The 24,845-nt window shown below is 39.4% G+C and overlaps 2 protein-coding genes across 3 annotated transcripts in view; one reads left to right on the plus strand and one right to left on the minus strand.

Moving 5' to 3' along the window:
• LOC124550610 (probable 4-coumarate--CoA ligase 1) overlaps positions 1 to 24,845 on the minus strand; it is a 565,543-nt gene that overhangs the window by 46,395 nt on the left and 494,303 nt on the right. The gene's annotated exons all lie outside the window — the stretch shown is intronic.
• LOC124550611 (serine/threonine-protein phosphatase 4 regulatory subunit 2) lies at positions 7,560 to 12,916 on the plus strand. Its single transcript, XM_047125330.1, has 3 exons — positions 7,560 to 8,759; positions 9,582 to 10,230; positions 11,458 to 12,916. The coding sequence occupies exons 1-2, from the start codon at positions 7,665 to 7,667 to the stop codon at positions 10,203 to 10,205; spliced, it is 1,719 nt and encodes a 572-aa protein (XP_046981286.1). The 5' UTR covers positions 7,560 to 7,664; the 3' UTR covers positions 10,206 to 10,230; positions 11,458 to 12,916.

Consider the following 24,845-nt stretch of genomic DNA (forward strand, 5'->3'; position numbering starts at 1 on the left):
TTTCGCTACCATCGACTTCCTCAGATTCCATCTTGTTTCCCCCATTTGCATCCTTTTTGTGAATTTTCGTATGTATTTGGGTGTATTTCTGCAAAATTTATCAGACATAATTCTACATTAGTTAGGTGATTTTTCATATTTTTTCGCCCACCATGGATCCTTGCTCCTTCCATCTGCATCAATACAGAAAAGTTTCCTTATCCCCAGCCAGGAACAAGTACCACATACAGTTCCTGCATTGTTGCTTGGCTCATGGAATCCTCCCAAATGGCCTTACCATTGAATTACCTATCTCTGGCTGCCACCCCTCCTTCCATAATGACCTCCACCTGTTCAGATTTTGCCAGTCCTTAGCCCTCACCAACATAGCCCTGCAAAACCATATCAACCAAGCCCAAAGCTTACAGTACCCTCTCCCCATCTCCAAAATTCTTCTGCTATGCAATCCCAAATTCCTGGAACCCATAACAAATACTGAAACTCTTGCCCTCCAGGAACTTGAGCAACATTCACAACGCCACCGCAAAAAGCTCCCCATCCTGCTCACTTCCTACTCCTTCCTTGGAGTACCACTGTCCATCACCTCTACAACCACCTCCAAATCTCCCCCACATCTCCTCATAGCTGACAAACCCTACCTCACAGACCTAGTACACTTACCCCACCCTCCAAAACTCCTTCCCAACATCACACAGAATCCAGGACCTAAACAGACCTGTAACACAGTCATGAACCTTTCCTCCAAAAGCCTTAGCCCCACAGAAATATCAGTCCTTTCCAAAGGCCTAACCTTTTGCCCCACTCCCACATTCAATCATGCAGCACTTGTTAAACACCTTCTCTCCTTCTCCCGGTCCCTACAGTGAAAACACTTTTTCACCAACAACCCTACCAATCGGACTCAACCAGAGACCAATATTGAATCCTGCCTAACCCAATTCACTCCTCCATCCAACTGTGATCCACACCCACTGACCCCAAATCACCCCCTGTTAACTTTCCAGAATTTCTTAACCTCAAACCTTGCCTCACCATCATTCTCCAAATCCCACAACATCCAAACTAACCTTACATCTACAGAAAGAACTGCACTCCACCATCTAAAAACTGATCCCAACCTTATAATCCTACCTATGGACAAAGGCTTCACCGCTGTTGTTCTAATCTGCAAGGATTACTTGGCAGAAGGACTTCGCCAGCTTTCAGATACTTCCACCTACAAACCTTGCCACAGTGAATCCATTCCAGAGATCCAGCAGGATCTCCAGTTGCTACTCAAATCCTTAGGTCCATCACAGAACCTCTCCCTGGAGTCCATCTCTCTACTCACCCATACCACTTCTCACACACCTACATTTTACATGCTTCTTTAAGTCCACCCACTGCGGCCGGTTACTATGCCCCCACTGGAAGAATTTTTGCCCTCATAGACCAACACCTTCAACCTATTACCTGCAAACTACCCTCCTATATAAAAGATACCAACCATTTTCTCCCCCAACTCTCCACAGTTCCTGTCCCTTTACCACACGGTGCCCTTCTGGTCACTATTGATGCCACCTTCCTTTACACTTAACATTCATAATAATCATGGCCTTGTTGCTATTGAACAGTACCTTTCCCAATACTCAATGGATTCCAAACCAAAAGCCTCCTTCCTAGTCACCTTGACCAACTATATCCTCAGGCACAATTACTTCTCCTTTGAAGGCATTACCTACAAACAAATCTGGGGTATGGCTGGGCACTCACATGGCACCATCCTATGCCAAACTGCTCATGGGCCTCTAGAGGAATCCTTCCTAAAAACCCAAATCCCAAACCCCTTAGCTGGTTCAGATTCATTGCGACATCTTTGCGATCGGGATTGAGAGTGAGGACACCATATCCACATTCCTCCAGAACCTCAATAACTTCTCCCCCATTTGCTTCACCTGGTCGCCACCTTCCTACATGTTCTCCTCTACCTCAAAAATGGCTAGATCAGGACCTCCACCTATATCAAGCCTACTAACCACCAGTAACACCTCCACTTCGACAGCTGCCACCCGTTCCATCCAAGAAGTCCCTTCCATACAGCCTAGCCACCCATAGTCATCGCATCTGCAGTGATGAGTGGTCCCTCTCTAAATATACTAAAGGCCTCACTGACTGTAATTATCCTTCCAACCTTGTACAAAAACAAACCTCCCATGCCCTATCTTTCCAGTCTCCCACCACCTCCCAAAGTCCCACCATCCAGCCACTGAGTATTCCCCTCGAAACTCAGTACCACCAAGGAACGGAGCAACTGAATTACATTCTCTGCCAGGGTTTCAACTATCTTTCGCCGTGTTCTGAAATGAGAAATGTCCAACCCACTATCCGCCTCACACCTCCACACCTCCCCCCCCCCCCCCCCCCCCCCCCCCCCGCCCTCCCCACAGTGGTATTCTGCCTACACAATATATTCATCCATCCTACACAATCCCTGTTTCCAATCCCTTACCTCATGGCTCATACCCCTGTAATAGACCTAGATGCAAGACCTGTTCCATACATCTTCCCACCACCACCTTCTCCAGTCTGGTCACAAACATCACCTATCCCATCAACGGCAGGGCTACCTGTGAAACCAGTCATGTGATCTACAAGCTAAGCTGCAACCACTGAGCTGTATTCTATGTGGGCATGATGACCAACAAGTTGTCTGTCCGCATCAATGGCCACTAACAAATTGTGGCCAAGAAACAAGTCGACCAACCTGTTGCTGAACATGCTGCCAAACATGACATCCTTCATTTCAAGGACTGCTTCACAGCTTGTGCCATATGGATATGTCCCACCAACACCAGCTTTTCTGAATTGCACAGGTGGGAACTTTCCCTGCAATACATCCTATGTTCCCATAACCCTCCTGGCCTCAACCTTTATTAGTCAGTGTCCTCACCCATCCAGCCACTTCCCTGTTTCCATTCCAGCACTACACAGCTGTCATTCCACCATCACACTCAGTCTTTTTACTTCTCTCGTTTCCTGCTACTTCCCCCTACACCCCCCCCCCCACCCTCCCCTGCCCTTCATCTAACCTGCAGCACTTCACTGTCTGCCACCCCCTTCATACTATCCCTCTCCCTCCCCATCTCAGCTTCCTTCTTACCGCCATCCAGTTGCCACTCCCATCACGCATTGGTGCTGCTGCTCACAGTGTGCTTTCAGTTGCCAGAGACAGCAGCCACATGTGAGAGTTGCGTTTGTGTGTGTGTGTCTACGTCTATTGTTGACAAAGGCCTTAATGGCCAAAAGCTTTATTTGTGACAGTCTTCTTGTTGTGCCTATCTGTGACTCAGCATCTCCACTATATGGTGAGTAGCAACTTTCCTTTTCATAATATTGTTAAAACTACTACAAATAATTCTACAGAAAAGTAAGAGGTAGACCTGTGGGAATTTACCAAACATATGTGGATGATGATTTGTGAAAATAAATAGGATAAAGACTGGTCACTGAAGGGGTCCATAAGAAAATGAAAGGCCATCAGTACAAGATGTGTGAAATCATGCAATAACAATACAGGTAAATACCTTATGTTGGTAGAGGAGTAAGGGATTGGAACAAATTACCAAGAGATATGCTTAGTCCATTCCCAAAAAGTGTCACTCAATTTAAAAACCTGATCCAACAGTGGCAAAACACCAAAGATTATGGACAACAGTCACAGGGTAAGTTTAGTAGCATACATAATTCATTATTGTACACCAGGAATACAATGTAGGCCTACTTATGCAATGTAAAAGTATCGTGTTAACCATAACCACCTGGCTAAAACAACATCTGTATGCAAATAAAAATCAGTTTACAATGAAATAAGCACATAGCTTATCTAAATGCAAAATTAACAAAGATGCCACCTACTCTGCACATGGATATGCTGTTGTGGAGAGAAAACAATAAGAAGTTTTTATTATACCTACTTTCATTCTTATCTTAAATATGGGGGTGATGTTTGTGCAACTATCAAAACTTCCAGATTACAAAAAAGGGATATTAGAATAAAGAATGTATGCAAGTCTAGTGTTTCATATAAACTACTCTTTACAATCTTATGTATTCCTCCTTTTACCTAGAAATCTGTATTGTCCCCATACAGGATATATAGCATACTTTCACTCAATACTGTCATATCTACACCACACTCTGCAAGTCACCTATTGGTGTGTGATTGAAGGTACTCCTTTTCTGCATCTACGTAGCTACTATGCAAGCCACCGTACGGTGTGTGGTGGAAAGTACCTGTACCAAAATTTGTCATTCCGCCCCCAGTTCTACTCGCAAACTGAACAAGGGAAAAACAATCTACATGCCTCCGTATCAACCTTAATTTCTATTATCTTATCTTCGCAGTCCTTACAAGCATTGTATGTTGGCGACAGTAGAATTGTTCGGCAGCCAGCTCTAAATTTTTTCAATAGCATTCCTTGAAAAGAACACTGCCTTCCCACCAAGGATCTCCCTGTTTGAGTTCCTGAAGCATCTTCATGACACTTACATGTTGTTTGAACCTACCGGTAACAAAACTAGCAGCCAGCTTCTGAATTGCTTCAGTGTCTACCTTCAATCTGACCTGGTACAGATCCTAAACACTCGAGCAGTACTCAAGTATAGGTCACACCAGCGTCCTATATGCGGTCTCCTTTACACATGAACTGCACTTTCCTAAAATTCTGCCAATAACACTGAAATTTACCATTTGCCTTCTCTGCCGCAGTTGTCACATACTTGTTCCATTTCCTCTCTCTTTGCAAAGTTACACCCACATATTTAAATGACTGTGTCAAGCAGGACACTACTAATAATGTATCCAAACTTACAAGTTTGTTTTCCTACTCATCCACATTAACTTACATTTTTCCACATTGAGAGCTAGTGGCCATTCATCACACCAACTAGATATTTTGTCTAGGCCTTGTTGTATCTTTCCACAGTCACTCACCTTCTGACACCTTACTGCACACCACGGCATCATCAGCAAACTGAAGATTGCTGCCGACCCTGTCCACCAAATCATTTATGTATATATAGAACAATAGCAGTCCTATCGCACTTCCTCGGTACACTCCTGACGATACCCTTGTCTCTGATGAACAGTCACCATGGGAGACAACATACTAGGTTCTGACAATTAAGAAGTCTTCGAGCCACTCGCATATCTGTGAACTTACTCCATATGCTTATACCTTCATTAAGAGCCTACATTAGGGCACCGTGTCAAATGCTTTCCAGAAATATAGAAATATGGAATTACCCTGTTGCCCTTCATCCATAGTTCGCAGTATATCATACGAGAAACAGGCAAGCCGAGTTTCACACAAGCAATGCTTTCAAAAACCATGCTGATTCATGGACTAATTGGTGCCCCCTACCCTGTTCCAGCCACAAATATTGCACGCAGAGAATGATTGTCGGTAAGCCTCTGTATTAGCTCTAATTTCTTGAATTTTTCCGTGATGGTCATTTCGCAAAAGATATGTCGGAGGTGCAAAGCCTGGCCACTTCTAAGTAGGCCTATGGCGTTTACTCTTTATAAACTGTCAATAACTGGGTGAGGGTGCTAGAACTCAATGGAAGCATACTGAGGATCTCAACTGACATTAAAGACACTGTGCTTAGACTTCATGTTATTATTTTAATCACATTCACAAGTTAAGTCTACATTTGAGTTGTAGTTTATTGCAAGCACATTTCCAGGATAAGTTAGGCACACAGTGGTCTCCATTTTTTTTTATTCATTATATGACCTTATTGTAAGCTGCCTTCTCTGACTTCTGTTAATGTAATCAAGCCCTTCTCTAAATTATTAGCCACAGAATAGTAAACAAGAGGAGGACAAATTTACTAACTAGAGTGAAGGTCTATGGCCTCTCTCCTCACTTAGATTCAGGGCATTCTTAATTTTGAGTAATAGCAAACTGAATGCAAGTATTAATGAAAAAAAGTTTAAGTAACAATGTGCTTCCCAGACTGTGGTATTTTTTAGTATTTGCATGTTTTCAACAACAAAATAAGACCTTGCACTTAAGTTCAAACAAAGTCTGATGTATCTTCTACAGTGGCCTGCTCCAAGTCCTGATTTGAACCCAATTTAACACCCTTGAGATGAGCTTAACTATCACTTGCATTCCAAATCAGTCTGTGAAAAACTGCAGCAATACAAAATACTTTACCTCCTCTCCTCTTTCCAGGAAATTGTCTGATGTAAGTTTTATGAATTTCTATTTTGCAACTGATTGGACATATTCCTATTGTACTTTTGACAACTATTTTGGAAAAAGGAAAACTTTTAATGCTTATTTTTGGATGCTCTTGTAAAATGTCTACAAGTATTCACAAATTGTTTGCGATTACTGTCCCACTAGCAAAGTTGGCAAAATGGGGTTAATGTTGCTGAAACTTTCAAATGTAACATACCTTTACACGGTATATTACAGTAATTTTTCCCGTGTATTCCTTCATTCATTAGGATGTTTGTTGCTTTTTGGTTAGAAGTATTTTAAAATAAACATGGTAAAACATTTACATGTTATTTAAATGAATAAAAAAGATGTAAAACAATTTGTTGTATGTTAAAAATGTTTTTATGTTGTGAACGAAGTGTTTTTACTGTATAATGCTAAAAGTAGTGGACACTATAATATTAGAGGGTAAACTTTGAATAGGAGGCTTACGCGGGTTAATGGGAAATATGGGTGGCAATAGATTTCATACGTCTAGCTGCGAGAGTGGGGTGTAGGGACCTAGGCCTATGTGGCAGGAGGCATGTTAATATGGATTAATGTCATCAAGGCAGTATATTGAGGGTGACAGCATTGAGTATATAGGGCTGTTACATCAGTAACAAAAGTCTTGGCAATATGACCAAATTAAATACGATGTATGTCTTTTTCCTTAAAATCCCATCCTAATCTATCGGAAGCAACTGTAATGAGTGGAAGTAAATTTTCTTCGGACTCGGTGAATGATCAGCCCTAAAGGAACTCCTAGTTTCTGTTCGATTTACAGTGCCAGTATTGTTAATCAAAAACTAAAGAACTGGCAACAGAATATATTGTCCACAGCAAAATACTATACACGTTAACTGAACGTCTTGGTATATCAGTCACTTCGTACACACTAACGCTAAAACCGAATATACAAAATATTTTCATTTTCGGACAAATCTAGTCTGTTAACATTAAATAATCACATCATTTGCAACTCTACGAATTACGTGCTTCCCAAAAGGTATATGTTTCAATTATTTTTCAGATGCATAATTTATCCAAAGTTTATGTCTGAACAAGCAAGTTTCCATGCTTGTTGTACACGCAACACTCGCAGCCATCTTGATGACATAAAATATCTGAGAAACTGGCACGCTTTCATTTCAGTGGTTTCAAGTGCTAATCATTTCCTATACGTTGGTAGTTCAAAATTATTCTTCTATTCTTTGGCAGTGGGCTTATTTCCAATGATAAAAAGCACCACGAAAACAACAGTGTTTTGTAGTTTTCTTTTGTTCTTTCCTGTTTCGTCAGTCATATGTTGGTGTAACTGAAGTCTCATATTTGGACTGTGTGCGTCGATAAGTGGTGAGTGCTTGTTGACATCACGTTAAAGTTGTGAAGTTGAAACGGCATCTTCGGGTGATGGAGAATCAGGAGGAGGTGCTTCAGTCACTTGAAGACTTCGCGAAAATGAAGCCCAAGGAGATACCAAAAGAATTAGAAGAGTATCTTGAATACGTCGCAAAAACTGGTGACCCAGTGTATCAGTGGTCTGCTGTGAAATGTTTATTCCGAGAAAAACTCTTAAAAGTTATTACAGATTTCTACGAGTCGTGTCCTACGTGCCCAAATAACGAATTTACACCGTGCCCAAACGTAGAACCATTTAATTACGAGAATATGAAGGCGAGTTTACTGGAACGCCTAGATTCTTTCTCTAGTGCACCGTTTACTATTCAGAGATTATGCGAGTTGTTAACGACACCTACTAAAGAATACACCAGAGTGGACAAGTTTATGCGGGCAGTGGAGAAAAATATACTAGTTGTTAGTACAAAAGAACCGGGAAATAGACGATCAGATGTTCAGTCTGATTTCCTAATGAATGGGGTGATGGATGGAAGAGCACTTGATATTGGTGAAGCGATTGAAACTGTGAGCAGTGATGGCGTTAATTTGTTGCAAACTGAAGAAAATGAAGTGAATGTAAGCAATGGCATTAGAATAGATGAGTTAGACATGGAAAACCGATCTGACATCGAGAACACAAGTGATGCTGTGTGGGATAAAGACCAGAGAGAAAGCTCTGATGCAGAAAAACAGAGTGCAAAGACCAGTGAGAAAAATGGCAAATTAGGCACAGAAAATGAAAGTGGAAGGGAGTCACCAAAGATTTCTGGACAAATTGATGTAAAGGACGAAACGGGAGAATCCCAACAGACCTTAAGTCACCTAAAGGACAAGGCAGAAAGTGATCACACTTGTGCTGCTCAAGAAATAAGTAATACAGTGACTGCACATGAAGTAGCACATGGACAGAAAACAGACAGCACGTCTGTTTTAAGTACAGCAAATGTTACAGAAGCAGAACAGTCTCCAAAGGAAACGGAAAGTAATTCTAGCCAGCTTGTAGATTCAGTGCATGTGGAGGAAGTATCACACAGTGAAGAAAGGGAACAAGAGCTGATAGTGTCATCAACAGGGATTGTGCTGGAGGCAGATGAGAATGTATCACAAGTAAGTTTAGATGTTAAAATTTATTGAAATGTTAAATAAGAGAAGTAATATGATTTGTTTATTGTATTTCCTTGTGCAGTGCTAATATGTAGCCTATTTGAGTGAAAAGTGAATACCTTTCGTTCCACAAAAGTAATAAACCATTTTGCAGACTGATAATTGTAAGGAAAATGCAGAAATATAGACTGTAAAATATATAGCGTATTTTTTAGAATTTTATTGTAAAATGTTGTCACATTTTCTGTAGACTTGATGTTTTAAGAAACTGGCTATATAAAGGGTGACACATGTATGTTATGTATTAAGATGACGGTTTTGTTACCAGCTTGTTCATGCCTAGTACATTAATAGCAATAAAGTATAGCCTACATTTTATTGTGCTTACGTGCATTACTGTGGAATTGTTTATAAAGGCATCCCAAAAATGAGACTTTAGATTGCTTGTTTTCCATTATCACTTCCACACTTACAAGATCATCAACCAGAAGGCAATTATTTTATAATAATACAAAATTTGTCTGTACTGCCATATTGGAGAGAAGAAATCCTGTTTTCACTTTCTGGAATGAAGGGAAAACTGTTTGCTTTAATTTGTGCTTACTTTTGTTTTTGGAACAGACATCAGTGATTGAATTTTACCATTTCATTTATTGCAACTTAAAATATGAAAGTTGTTGTGCTTGATAAATGATGTGGAATTTTCTGCCTGTTGTGTATGAGAAAACATGAAATATCAGGAGCTTGTTTATCTTCGTTGATGTTGTAGTGTGACAGCATTCAGTTCGAACATTTCTGCAAGCCTCTTTCTTTGCCCACATGCAGGTTTCTGCTGTACCCGAAGATGAAGACGATGTACTGTCAAATGAGTCGTACAGCCCAACACAGCCGGTAGAGACCCTAGTTCCATCACCGCCAGCTGTTGTAATTTCAGAGATTGGAGTAGATGAAGGAGAGGAAGTGGGAGACGAGGGCTCTGCAACTGTGGTGGTTAGTCCAGCTGTGCCACAAGGGGACTCGACCACTCCAGGAGCTGCAGTGGAGGAAGTCGTCATCGCAACTTCAGTTACTGGCTCATCTCCCGACCAAGTGTTTAGGGAGACTGCAGTGGTAGAAGAATTAGGTGCTGCCCCATTGAGTACGCAGCAAGAGGTAGTACCACCAGCAGAGACACCAGTGGTTGAAGAATTGGAGAATGCAATGGTGTCGGAGGTAGAGGAAACTGTAGAAAATGTGAAAGTCCTGGCAGTAGAAGAGATGCAGCCTCTTCCACTTCAGTCTTCACCCTTGCAGCAACAGCAGCAGCCACAACAACAGCCACCGGGCTGCGATGAAAGTATGGAAGTGGATGAACAGCTGCAGCTGCAGGAAGAAATGTCCATGGATGGAGATGAACCAATGGACCAGACAGAAGAGATGACCGGTGTTGTTACCGAAGTTGACAGTTAGTGTGGAACGTTATTCTAAGCAGAAGGTGAGTACTAGAAATGATTAGACTGTAATGAACTGAGAATTGTTATGTACCTGCACATATCTTGGATGAAAAATTTGTACTTTAATATACTTAAAAAGTCGTTTGTCAATTTCATTGCAATAAGAAAGTCAGTAATATGAAGTAAACATAACTGAAGAAAAGAAACTGTTCGATTAATTTTATATCACGCCACTTACTGAGTCACTGTTAGAGCTCATTGTATTGATGGCAATCTGTGAGGAAGAGAGACATCATATTCAAAATTAAAGAGCACTTCATTCCTCACAAATAAAAAGAAAAATGATCTTAATATCTTATTAGTTGCCATACAGGTTTCAGAGGCTGTAACATTTGATCTTAACGACCACCTAAGATTAGGCCAAGGCACAAATAACTAAGCAGCTGGGAAATGCAAAGGGAAGTAAAGAATACAGACAACATTTTAATGATGTGTAACTTGGTGGTAGTATCATGTCCTGCATCTGCACTCCTAGGTTAAGATGAATTGTGATGTATGCTACAGTACTTGTGAAATAGTTTTGGAAAAAAACATGTAAATCTCTGAATCAGAGAGTATAGAAGTAGCAAACATTTCCCTTGGAGAATGGGAGTGAAGGTATGCAGACTTAATGGTTGCCATAAATTTTGTATTAAATCATTTAGTGTGTCACCTTTGGTGTACGACAAAATACCTTTCACTCTTTACTTGATCCACTATGTACTTTGATGTATGGGTTATAAAATCTTGAACATGATAGGGGGCTGCAACTGTAATGTACTCTTCATGTAGGAAAAGGTAGAAAACAGCCAAGTTGGTTGCAATAGTACAAGATTTCCTGAAAACGTAGATCAAGTGGTTTTCAATAAACTTTTTACTATTACAGCTGATTTGGCTGTTTTGTTTCCCCACAAGAACTGTATGGGTTAGCATTTTAACTTTAACATTACAGTTGTGGAATCCCTCAAAAATATCAATGACATGTTCTGTGGCTCCTGAAAGACAAAAACATGTGCACATGTAAAAAATGTGGAGCATGAAGTAATTCACTCAAGGATGGTGCCATTGCTGATATATGTATGACGGGGGGTCAACATTACTTTAAGTAGCATGAAATATCTTTAAACAGCTTTAATAAGTGGAGGAAAAAGCAGCAGCAAGAATAAAGTATGTTTTCTGTTTTGTGGATCCTGTTGCTTGTGTAGTTACATGTGACTTCTCTGTTTCAGTTCTTTGGCTTGCATGCAACAAACTGTATACTTTCTACGGGCTGTGTAACATCAGACAACCAAGGCATGAGAGATATGTGAAAATATCAGGGAACTGGGAAGACGTCAGTAAATTATTGTGAACATTAGCCCGTCGATTGTTTTTGTAGGTTGTTAACGTAGGCATTGACTGTACATGAGCATTTTTTAAAGTTTCTTAAGTACATATGCAGCTGGCAAATGGAGAAAATGTTTAATAGTAATAAATTTCTGTTTTTAATCTGTTTTTTCCGTTCACAGAATCTTCATTATGGAAGAGGAAAATATATCCTATGTTTTGTTTTCAATGTCCTGTTTGTTAGTTGAAATGGACAGAGTATTTGTTTGTGATTTTTGTAAATAATAATAAACTTACTCAGTAAAAGCTACGTTATTAAAGTAATTTTTTTTGAAAGAACATCTATTGCCACGAGACAATTTTGCGCAAGGACAGCTTAGGAAATTAGACTTTGAGCGTTTGCATTTACATATTGTATATTTTGTATGGAATGTCAGTGGGATAGTCATTCCCTTCCAGTTGGAAATATTGTGTTATTGACTTGATACATTGTGGTCTTTCATTTAAATCTCTTGTTTGTGGCCTTGCAAGTTCTTGCACAATGATGTATTTCTCCACAAAGCGCTGCAGATGTACGGAGTAGTAAATATATTTCAGCTTAGTGTACACTTTTTGTCATTAGCTGAAAGTGAAAGCAATAGTACCTGAACTTCCTAATTTATACCAATGATATAAACATTTTGTACTCGCACCAAGTGAAGGACAAATTTCAGAGCAACTCATTTTGAAACTGCTGTGCATTACTGAACCATTGTTAAAGCAGTAATATAAATTTCACACGTATCATGTAAACCATTGTGTATTTGTTTGGATATTGTAACGTTAATAAGTAGGCTATGACCAATGGCAGACATACTGGCATAGGATATGTATTTGGTCATGTCATAACAACTGAAATGTTATCCAGTAACCTCTTCACTACAATGTGTTCATAAGTTACAAGGAAGAATGTATATTTATTACACGAATATTTGAGCTCATTAATTGTCGAACAAAAATGTGTATTTTAACCTTGTCAAGTTTTTACTTCGCATTTTAAAAGACTGAAGGCTGGAACTAAGTACCCTAGGACAGGGATTGTCAGTAGCCTGGCTAAAAAGTGTGTCATGACTGTAAATGTGTGATGTCACTGAAAAAATTTGAAACTGTACATAACAGATAAATTCTAAAAAAGTGACAATGTGACAGAAGTAGCATGCTTGTTACCCCTTGTTTTCTTGTAATACAGACAGCCTCACAGATCAAGCAGACACATGTATCCATATATTCACTTCAGATTAAAATAAAGTATCTGTGTCAAGGCAGAAAAATATTTTGTATTATAGAATTATGGAAATAGCAATAAAAACACCTGTTAAATAATTTGAATCCAATTTCTTGTGTCTTATTTCAGATTTGCGTGGGCACGCACGCGCGCGCGCGCACACAACAGCCAAGTACAATCAGCCTGTTTATGAAGTGCTTAGGTATTTCATAGTGTTTTCTTGTGTGTGTGTGTGTGTGTGTGTGTGTGTGTGTGTGTGTGTGTGTTGCCTCTTGACAGTTTAGAGTTCATAAATGACTGAGTTTTATCTTGAAGGCCAGGTAATTAAATAATATTATTAAAACACATGACAGCAGACAGTTGAATTGCCCTCATACTGAAGGAGTTGTATAGAAACTGAAGTTTGAAATGAGACCTTAGGATTTGCAGCTGCACAATAAGGGGAAACAATTATGACCTACTGGTAAATTCCACCCCCCCCCCTCCCTTCCCCCCCAAATCCTTTTAAAAATTGAACTCCCGTATCTGGAACTGCTAGAAGTGAGAAAATTTTTAGACGAGATTTGAAATTATGTTTAAGGTTTATTTGGTACTCTATCCTGTGCAAGTCTCTTAATTTCCAAATAATTACTGCAATTCACATTTATTTGAACCTGCTTACTGTACTCATCTCCTGGCATCCCTTTGCAATGCCTTCAGGTAACATTTCCCAGCACTTAAATTTATATTCCATGTTAACAAATTTCTGTTATTGAGAAACACTTTCCTTGCCATTCTACAATTTATATCTTCTCTCCTTTGGCTATCATATTTATATGATTATTTTACTGCCTAAATAGCAGAACTCATCTACTACTTTAAGTGTCTCATTTCCTAATCTGATTCCCTCAGCATCACCCAATTCAATATGACTATGTTCCATTGTGCTTATTTTGCTTTTCTTAATCCTCATCTTATGTCTTCCATTCAGTACAGTCCATTCCGTTCAATTGCACTTCCGTGTCCTTTGCTGTCCCTGACAGAATTACGATGTCACCGGCAAACTGCAAAGTTTTATGTCTTCTTCATTAACTTTATATTCACTTTCCAGAGTTCTCCTCGATTTCCTTTACTGCTAGCTAAATCTGTAGATTGAATAGCTGCTGCGATATGCTACATTCCTTTCTCATTTCCTTTTCAACCGTGACTTCCATTTATTGCCCTTTGACTTGTGTAACTGCAGTCCAATTTCTGCTAAGTTATAAATAGCCTTTTGCTCGTAGTATTTTTACCCCTGCTGCCTTCAGCAATTTATGGAATGTATTCCAGTCAACATTATCAAAAGCTGTCTACAAATACCTTTACTTGTAAGATAAATCATAGGGTCAGCATTGCCTCACTGGGTTTCTAAATTTCTTCAGAACCCAAATTATTTTCCCCGAGGTCAGCTTCTACCGATTTTTCAATTTTTCTGTAAATAATTCGTGTCAGTAATTTGCAACGACGACTCGTTAAACTTATAGTTTGATAATATTCACACCTGTCAGCCCCTGCTTTCTTTGGAATTGGTATTTTTATGTTCGTCTTGAAGGCCGGCCTGCATGTTCCTCCTGTCTCATTTCTTTAGCGCACACTCCCTAGTATTCCAGCAGTTCTGAGGGACTGTTGTCTATTACATCTCAACTCTTGACATTCATGCAGCTGTCTCTCATTTCTCCAAAGGCCTCTTTTATTTTTCTGTAGACAGTATCAATCTTTCCCCTAGTTATACATACTTCTGTAGACTCACATTTGTCCTCTACCCACTCCTGCTTAGCCAATTTGCATTTCACGCTAATCGCAATTGTATTTCCTTTTGCCTGCTTAATTTGCCGCATTTTTATATCTTCTTTTATCAGTTAATTTCTATGTAGGGATATTCAAGGATTTCTGCTAAACATTATCTTTTTACCTATTTACGACATTGCAATGCCCGAGCAGGCACTGTGGCGACCACAGCCATTTCGAAACACATCAAATGAATTCGCAGTTGCGAGTAAGAACTACTGTCAGCTTTAGAATGGAATGATGACAATGAAAATCTGTGCCAGACTGGGGTCTCGAACCTGGACTTTCCTGCTTATTGCGAGCGGTCACCTTACCGTTTGGCTGTCCCTGCACGACTCGTGGCTAGACCCGTGGTTGACGACACGTGGAAGTTTGGGTCTGGCTGCGAGTCATGCACGGATATCCAAATGGTAAGGCAACCGCTCACGATAAGTGAGAAATTGGGATTCGAGCCCTGGTCCGGCACAAATTTCCATTGTCGTCATTCCGTTCTACAGCTGATGGTAGTCCTTATTCAGAACTGCGAATTCATTTGATGTGTTTTACCTATTTGATCATCTGTTTATCTCACTGTTTCATCTCTGAAAGTTACCTATTTGTCTTCTACTGTACCCCTGTCTCCTGTTTCAGTCAGTCGTTGCCTAATGACCCCTTTGGCACTTTATACAATCTCTGATTCATTGAACTTACCCTTCTCAGTTTGCTACCATTTTGCAAATTTTTGAGTTGTACAGTTCACAACTGAGAAATGAGTATTGTCTGGATAATGTGCAGTGTGTTTTGAGAAAAGCTACTTTTTCATGCATCTTAATGGTTATGACATCGTAGCTCCCAAACTGTGTGTTGTAAAACTACATAATTTTGAAGGTGTAGCCGGTGGTATATGTGGATACCATCTGCAAAATGTGTTGGGAATAGTTACTGTTAAATAAGTGGTAAATTAAAATGTCAAAGTCTGATGCAGCAGTTGTACTGTATGAACAGTGAAAATGTTGTGAATGGTAAATGTTATACCTGTAAAATTTTTTTTTTTAGGGGGGGGTGCAAGAAAAAAGCTTATAAAGGTTTGAAATTATTTTTAATGTTTGTTTTGAAGTCCCCAAGTGCTCTTATTCTCAAAATACTAGATAAAATAAGTTTGGGTGATTTGTGCACTGTGAGTGCACTACACCAAGACAAACACAATTTCTAATTTTAATATTTAATGTGTTAAAACTTTAGTGTAAGATTATACCTCCTAATGAATACATAATCACTGGGTTTTGAATTTTTAAATTCATTCAACAATAATATGAAATATTGAAAATCAAATTTTTGTTGCTTGTAGAAGTTGTCAGGTAAGCAACCTTCAACTGAGTGTTTTACCCATTCAGTAACATAGATGGTTGGTGACGTGCTTCTAAGGATTTACAATGCATTGTGCAGAAAGTAAGTAAATATGGAAAAATAGTAACTGACAGCAGCAAATAATATTTTATTACAAAGAAAATCACTGCACTTGCCAGTTCCCACCTGCAGAGTCCTGAGTAACTGTTGTCTGGGGCAACTCCCTTCGTATCTGCTCAACTAGTGCAACTTGCTTCCTCTTGAACCTGCTTACTGTAATTGAGCCTTGGTCTCCCATTACAATTTTTACCCCCCACACTTCCCCCTGTTACCAAATTCCTTGATGCCTTGGATATGTCCTATTACTCTATCCTTTCGTCTAGTAAAGTTATAGTGAGCAATCTAAGAGAAGACGGGCATTACATTTAAGTAGGCATATACCATGAGCTGAGGAGTAAAACTTTGTAAAAATGTTAATGGCATATGGCATTGTTGATGGGGAAATCCCACGGAGTGGGATCAGCTGCCCATCGAAAAAAGTGTTGTTGTTGTGTGGACACTGGCCCCATTTCCTTGCGGATAAGTGAGAATCGTGCCTTATATGTATTTATATAGTCTAGGTGATTGTAATGGGCATATGTATAGTCATGTTTGTGTTGTTTGATGATGATGATGATGATGGAAGGGGATGGGTGAAACCTGGGGGCCAGCACATACTTTACTGCACTAAATTAGCACCGAGGGGGCTGCTGAGCTTAGCGTCCCCCAACAGATGAAGCAGCATCGACACTGTCACATCCCCTCACTTCACGAGACATTCGAGAGAGACTTGGAATTTAATGCGGGACACTGGTGCGTACCTCCCCTCCCCTTTCTGACTGAATACTGGCAGTGAAAATATCATCCACCAGGTTTAAAACCCTTTTACCTCTAAGTCAAGTGTGACCACATGAGTGTGTGTCAACAGTCTCAAGTACGGAGGCAAATTCATTAAGTTGGTTTTCTTAGAAGTCTGAACACTTTGCTAATAGGAGGTCTTAGAAAGTGACTGGTGGTAGGGGCATCAGATGATGAAGATTTTTTATGATTTGAGATATCAATAGAACATATATTAGCGCCATTACTTAAAATGTTATGAGATGAGAATTAAAACTCAAAAACTGTAATTCGCAAAAAAACTTCTTGGACTTGATTTTACTCTCCATCATTCTCATTTGTACAAATTACGCTTCACTAATGGTTCACAGATATGTGTAGGATGTTTGTTATGCTTATGGTCAATTATTGTTATACAAAAATAAAAACCATTCATGTAGCATTTGCCTGAAGTTTATTAGTATGAATGAAGTAAAATTCACAAGGATTAATAGAATTAAACAAAAAATTGTGGCTCACTGACCATTTACATAAAAATCTACTATAAGCATGTACTAAATTTCTTCATACCATAAAGTTTAAAGCTTTCAGCACATTCATCTCGCATTGTCAGCTGAACTAGAGGACAGATAAGATAAAAGCTTGACGTCATAGTACAAAAGAGCTCCCTCAAATATGGTGTATTGCACATAGTAAGCTACAATCTTAACAAGCAGTTTTACATTGACATAGGTACACCCAGTAATTTAATCATAAAATATTAATCCCACTTGGATTAAGAAGAAAAGAGTAAAGGATGTCGTCACTCAGGCCTTATGTTTCCCATCTTTGATATTGTCACACATTTTCATTGATTCATTGTCCTCTGAAGATTACATCAAGAAAGAGAACCTTTGGGGATGTGGAATGACTCAAAGTATTCTCTTAAGAAAGACAAACAAATTAAACGTGTTTGTACTAGCTGACTTTCTTCCATTTGATCTGTAACAAGGAGATCCTCAAGAGTGTAGTGTGTGTCATGAAAAAAAAATATATATATATATATATATACTAATCGTCATTCCACAGTACTAAATGAAATGGTTTATGGAGTTGGAATAAGCCAAAACTGTATTAATTATATTTTTATTTAAGAGATAATAACAAACTTGTCATAATACATGTAAACGTATAATACATTGAAGTACATGTGGAATCTTACGTTACTGTAGCCAAGCATCATCAAACAGAAAAATCAGTTTACCACACAGAGTTACATTGATCACAATACTTGCACCTCATGTACACATGTGACATATTACAAGGGTTTGCGTGAACAAATTAGTTTTGTCCTTAACAGGCCCAATGTTACAAACGGGTAAAATATTACAAATGAGACAAAACAGTTGAGTAAATTTTTGTGACTAGGCAAGTGAGACTACGGTGGCTGAAAAAAAGGAAAAATAGGGGATGTGAGTAGCAGGGGTAATTTACAAAGTGGTCCAGGTGGGACCTGCACTTCAGAAGTGATGAATAAGGGGACAATACTAAGCTTGAGAAAGTAGGCATACTTATGTTTATAAATTTCTATTATTTCAATGTGGTTCACCTTCCTCCCTTTGTGGATTTATGCAAGAGTTCATGTTGCTCCTTGTAACAGTGTCATTCTTTAAGCAGGTGGTCTGCAGAAGTAGTGTGTCCTTTTTTAAGTGTCCAGCTTCTATGGTGTTCCATCAAGTAAGTAGAGATTTACCAGTTTGTAAAATAATAAATACTGTAGAATATTACATCAGTGTCATGTGTTCCTCATTCATAATTATACGATATTCTTAGTAATACACTGCATTAACAATGTGCTATCAGAATACTGCTTAATACCATCTGTGTTTACTCCAGATGAATGTAAGGCTGATATACTGACAAAAGCTGCTGCTTCTTCAGGTGTACGAGGGTTGCCCAGAAAGCAATGCATCACAGCCGAAAACAATGCTATGAATGCAAAACATTATGTATGTATTATCTGAGGTCTCCTGAGGGAGCGCGCCAAGTTTCCGTCACTTCCAACAGATAGCATAGCTTCAGAATAGTTTCAAAATGGCATCTCTAGATGATGTATGTTACAAGCAATGTGCTGTCATTGAATTTCTCAATGCAGAGAAAGAAACTGTGGAAAATATTCTCAAACGCTTGTGCAAAGTCTATGGAGCATCTGCTGTTGATAATATTACAGTTAGTCGCTGGGCATGGAGGGTGGGGGTCATCAGAAGGCGATTCAGTGGAGCTCCACGGTTTGCAGCAGTCAGGGAGACCATCCGTGGCTGTCACACCTGACAGCCCTGACCTATCTCCCTCAGACTTCCACTTGTTAGGGGCCATTAAAGGATGCCATTCATGGAAGACATTTTGAGGACAATGAGGAGGTGATTCACACAGTGAAGCACTGGTTCCGCGACCAGGACAAGGATTGGCACCGATAGGGCATACACGCCCTTGTTTTGTGCTGGAGGAAGACCATAGAATGGGATGGAGATTACTTGGAAAAATAGGGTGTGTAGATACAACACCATTCTTTCGTGTGTGTAATTCTTACTATGTTCAATAAAGACTTGATGAAGAAAAAAAAAATGCGGTGCATTACTTTCTGGGCAACCCTCATATTAGATAACTGCTGTTTATCTTCTACTGCTAACTCGATATTTGTTTGAATAGATTGGTATATTTTTAATCAACTATCTATTTGCTTCCTTGAGAACAACAACCTCTTTATAACACAGTATGTCATGTTATACAGAGTTATAATGAACACATCTACTTGGCATATAGCAGTCCATGAATCAAAATAAGGAGGAACCATAGTTTTTAGAGGAGCTGATAATGAAGAATTCTTTTTTTTTTAGTTTTCTTTGGGTTGTTAAAGATTGCCAGTTGTTTGTTTTGTGTTAGATTAGAGCTCGTTTTTAAAAATTGACATATGCCAATTGGAAGTAGCAAACTTTGTTTATATAAAACTTTATTACATCACAATTGCTTACATATGTATAAAATATTCACATTACTGGTTTTGTCAAACAGCTGCCATGTTCAGATGTGCTTAATGAATTAAAAAGCTTTGTACACGTATATAAACAGATATAGTTCGTAGTTAGGCACTCTAACATCACGAAGTCATTTAACGTTTCAATGAATGTACATCATATCATCACACGATAAAAGATTGCATTTAGAATAGTGCAATGGGGGTAATGGGAGAGAGAGTGTTCAGAAAATGGGGAGGAAGGGGTGGGGGTAAGAGGAGGAGGGGGCAAAAAACACATGTGAAATGGGGCATAACAATGTTCTTTGCATCTTCGTATGCATTCTGTTGTTGAATACCTTTGCACAACAATAGATGGTAGATCAAGAGTCAGTGTCTACACAAAAATTATGTTCCTGTCTTGTATTGTGATACAGCAAATCATATTTCAGCAGAAAGGGTTTTAAATTATAATCAACAAAGACTATTAACAAATAAATGTGTCGGGTAGTGACTGTAAGAATGCCAAGTTTGATTGACTGATCCATTTTTTCCGTCATTTATTGTGCTGCACAGACGCTGTCAAGAGGGGATGTTCAATGAGTCGAGGTACACATTAACAAAAGACAGTGAAATAATGGAAACTTCGTTTGTATTCTGTATTAACAATGAACAGTCACAAGTCACAGTACAGCTTAATCCTGTTCACTGTTATGCCATTCTAAACTTAGTTCCCTTAAACAGACCTCTACATTATGTGTTGTTCTATACTTTTCACAAAATTCTTACAGCTCAGTCAGTTCAGAGACATGGTGGAACTTTGCATTAACAAATTATTGACATTGACATGTGAAACTTTGCTGTTTGGGTATTTTAATGCAGTAAAATGTGCTCAAAATAGAATTGCATGGGACTAAAATAATTTTTCAAATTGAACGAGTTTCCGGTTTCCACAAAACTCAGTAGGCTACATAAAATTTGTCATGTACCATACACAAAAGTATAAATTTGTAATTAAGCACATATTTACATACCTCGACTCTTGCATAGTAGATATTCATTTACTGTATGTCATACAACAGAATACTTGAATATTACACTTATTGATAAATAATACAACATTTCTGTATTTTTTACTCTAACTTGCACCCAGTATGTCTGCTGGGGGGGGGGGGGGGGCTAGTGGAGAGGGTCTTGCCTGTGCTGTTGAGCGTGCAGGGTGCAGTCGCCTGCGCGTTGTGACTCGCATCACCTCCGACAACGTCTGTCGCGTAGGTTCTGAGGCCGTCAAAAAGTCCCCTGTTCGTGCCAGCAGGTAGTGGAACTGGCCTCGCACATGGGTTGCGAGCAGAGCTTGCAATTTGCTGCCCGTTCCCAGAGTTGACTGGTGTTTTTTTCGGTTTGGAGCTGAGTAGAGGGTCGCAACCTAAGGCTTTGTTGACTCTGTGATGGTCTTGGCTGCAGATTTCTAGACCTGCATTATTGTGTCAGGATTTGTGGGACTCCCATTGAGAGGTCAGGGGTGCACTACTTATGTAACAGAGTACTTAGGCTAGGCAGTAGTTTGAGGTGTTCTGATGAACACTCACCAGCTGGTATGCAGCGAGGGAAGTCAAATGGCATTCAGAATAAACACCATTCAACTGTCACAATTTTGTGAGTAAACTGCCGAAGTATTCGTAGTAAAGTTCACAAATTTAGTGTCCTCCGGGGATGCTCTTGCACTCACATTATTCTCGAGGCCGAGAGCTGGCCGAAACCCAAAGTGGAAAGCAAGTCTTGGAACTATATCAGAAAGACAAATTAGAGGCCATTGGATGGGGAATGTTCATTACACTTGACAAAAATATTGTCTCAATTGAGATCGAAGTTGCGTGTGACAGTGGGTGAAACCAAGGTAATTGTTGGCTGTTTTTACCAGCCACCTGATTCTGCTTTGATAGTTCTAGAGTCATTCAAAGAAAGTCTACAGACAGTAGTTCATAAATACCCAGATAACGAAATACTAGTTGGGGGTGACTTTAACCTGAAAGTATAGCCTGGGGTGTTTATGGATTCATTGTGGGGTGTACAGACTGTCACATGAAATACTTTTGAACACTTTTTCTGAAAACTGTCTTGAGCAGCCAGCAAGGCAGCCCAAACACAGTGGAAATATCTTAGACCTTGTAGCTACAAATAGGTGGACATTATTGGCAATGTCAGTATAGAAACAGGGATTAGCGATCATGATGTCATTATGTCAACTATGATTACAAAAGTTAATAAATCAATCAAGAAGTTCAAAGTGTGTTTCTGCTACATAGAGCAGTCAGTCAGTTATCAGCATCTCATATAGACAGCGAATTGGTGTCACATGGATGTAGGAGAATTATGGGTAAAGTTTAAGCAGATTGTAAATTGTGGTCTGGAGAGTTATGTGCCTAGTAAGTGGATAACAGATGGAAAAGACTCACCACAGTTTAATAACGAAATTCAGTGGATTCTTAGGAAGCGCAGGCTGTTGCACACTCTAGTCAAAAGGGAACACAGAAATGATGACAAGTGAAGGTTAGTAGAGATTTCTGTGTCTGTGAAAAGATCTATGCATGGAACATACAAAACTACCACCATCACACCTTAGCAAAAGATCTGGCACAGAACTTGAGAAAATTCTGGTCTTGCATAAAATCGCTGAGCGGGTCTAAGGCTACCATTCAGTCCCTTGCTGACCAGTCTGGTGTTGCAGTTGAGGACAGCAAAACGGATGCCAAAGGTTTAAAATTCACATTCAAGGAATTGTTTACACAAAATAATCACACAAACATACCACCATTTGACCATCGGACAGACTCCTGTATGGACAACATAGTAATAAGAATACCCAGTCTAGAGAAAGAACTGAAAGATTTGATACCATATAAATCACCAGGTCTGGATGGAATCCCAGTTACATTTTACAAAGAGTACCCTAAGGCACTGGCCGCTTACGTAGCTTGTATTTATTGTGAATCTCTTGCCCAGCACAAAGTCCCAAGCGACTGGAAAAAAGTGCAGGTGACTCTGGTGTATAAGAAGGGTAAACAAATGGACCTGAAAAATTCCTTACCAGTATCCTTTACTTTGGTTTGCTGCAGAATTCTTGAACATATTCTCAGTTCAAATATAATAAACTTTCTGGAGACTGAGAAGCTTATGTCCACAAATCAGCACGGTTTTAGAAAGCATCACTTGTGTGAAACTCAGCTTGCCCTTTTCTCACATGATATACAGAGAACTGTGCATGAAGGGCAATTGGGGTAATTTCTAGATTTCTGGAAAGCATTTAACACAGTGCCCCAATGCAGGCTCTTAATGAAAGTATGAGCATATGGAGTAAGTTCACAGATATGTGAATGGCTTGAAGACTTCTTAAATATAGAATCCAGTATGTTGTCCTCGACAGTGAATGTTCGTTAGAGACAAGGGTATTGTTAGGAGTGCTCCAGTGAAGTGTGATAGGACCGCCATTATTCTCTATAAACACAAATGATTTGGCAGACGGGGCAGGCAATAATCTGCACTCGTTTGCTGACGATGTCATGGCGTGCGGTAAGGTGTCGAAGTTGATTGACTGTAGGAAGATACAAGATAAAATTTCCAATTGGTGTGATGAATGGCAGCTAGCCCTATATGTGGAAAAACATAAGTTGATGCAGATGAGTATGAAGATCAAACCTCTAATGTTCAGATACAGTATTACCAGTGTCCTGCTTGACACAGTCAAGTTATTTAAATATCTGGGCATAATGTCGCAAAGAGATATGAAGTGGAATGAGCATGTGATAACTGTGATACGGAAGGTTTATTGGGACTGCACACAGGGCAATGGTGCAACCTATTCTCGAGGACTGCTCAAGTGTTTGGGATCCATACCAGGTCGGAATTCAAGGAGGACATTGACGCAATTCGGAGGCGGGCTGCCAGAGCTGTTGCTGATAGGTTCAAACAACATGCAGATGGTTCAGGAGCTCAAATGAGAAACACTATTGAGAAAATTTAGAGAACCGGCATTTAAAGCTGACTGCTGAACTATTCTACTGGTGCGAACATACGTCCCGCGTAAGGACAACGAAGATAAGACACAAGAAATTAGGGCTCATATGGAGGCATATACTCATAGACAGTCATTTTTCCTTCCCTCTATTTGTGAGTGGAACAGGAAAGGAAATGATAAGTAGTGGTACAGGGTACCCTCTGCCGTGCACCATACAGTGACTTGTGGAGTATCTATGTAGATGCAGAACTTCAAATTCATTTATTTTTGTATGTGCATACATATTATTCTCATATTTATTTGCTTTACATTTCACATTTTTCACCACATATCAAGGACAGAAATCTGTTTGAATTCCCTGTTCATAACTATTTTTTTCTACACAATATTTTACACTTTACAATAGTTCTAACAACTTGGGAGAATCTGTGTGTACTGCAAATTGCATAATATCATTTACTGATGCAATAGCTTTTTCAAGTGACATCATTTTGCTCCTCTTCTTCTTCCTTTGTTTTCTCCTGCACAACTGCTGTATTGCAGATTTCTATTACATCTACTGATGAAGTAAAAGTGGAGTGAGTTGACAGAAAGTCATCACTTTGAATGTAGTCATTTATGCTAGATGTAATGTTTCAAATTTTAATTAATTCAGTGATTGCTGTCGCATTATCTTGAGATTCGATGGCCAAAGAAGTGTCTTGTTCTCGGCCTCCCAATTCCGCTTTGTTGAAGTGCTCGGTTATAGTTTCAGGCTTTCTTTCCCATACTGCCGAGCCAATCAAATTTACTGCATCCAGGACAGACTCTGACTGTACAAGAGCAAATGCGCATTCTGCGTCTTCAACAATAAGAATAAGAGACTGCATCAGTAATCGCCTATGATGGGATTTGAATGTGTAAATAACCCTGGTCCACAGGTTGTGTGAGGCAGGTTGAACCTGGTGGGAACCAAGCCAATTTCACATTTGATAACTTGACTTTTGAGTGACAGGTTACATTGTCAAGAAAA

This window comes from Schistocerca americana, chromosome 9 (assembly GCF_021461395.2).
Source record: "Schistocerca americana isolate TAMUIC-IGC-003095 chromosome 9, iqSchAmer2.1, whole genome shotgun sequence".
Lineage (NCBI taxonomy): Eukaryota > Metazoa > Arthropoda > Insecta > Orthoptera > Acrididae > Schistocerca > Schistocerca americana.

Coding starts and splice junctions, on each gene's coding strand:
- LOC124550611 (XM_047125330.1), top strand. CDS start 7,665: ATGGAGAATCAGGAGGAGGTGCTTCAGTCACTTGAAGACTTCGCGAAA. Junction 8,760..9,581: donor CAGATGAGAATGTATCACAA/GTAAGTTTAGAT, acceptor GCCCACATGCAG/GTTTCTGCTGTACCCGAAGA.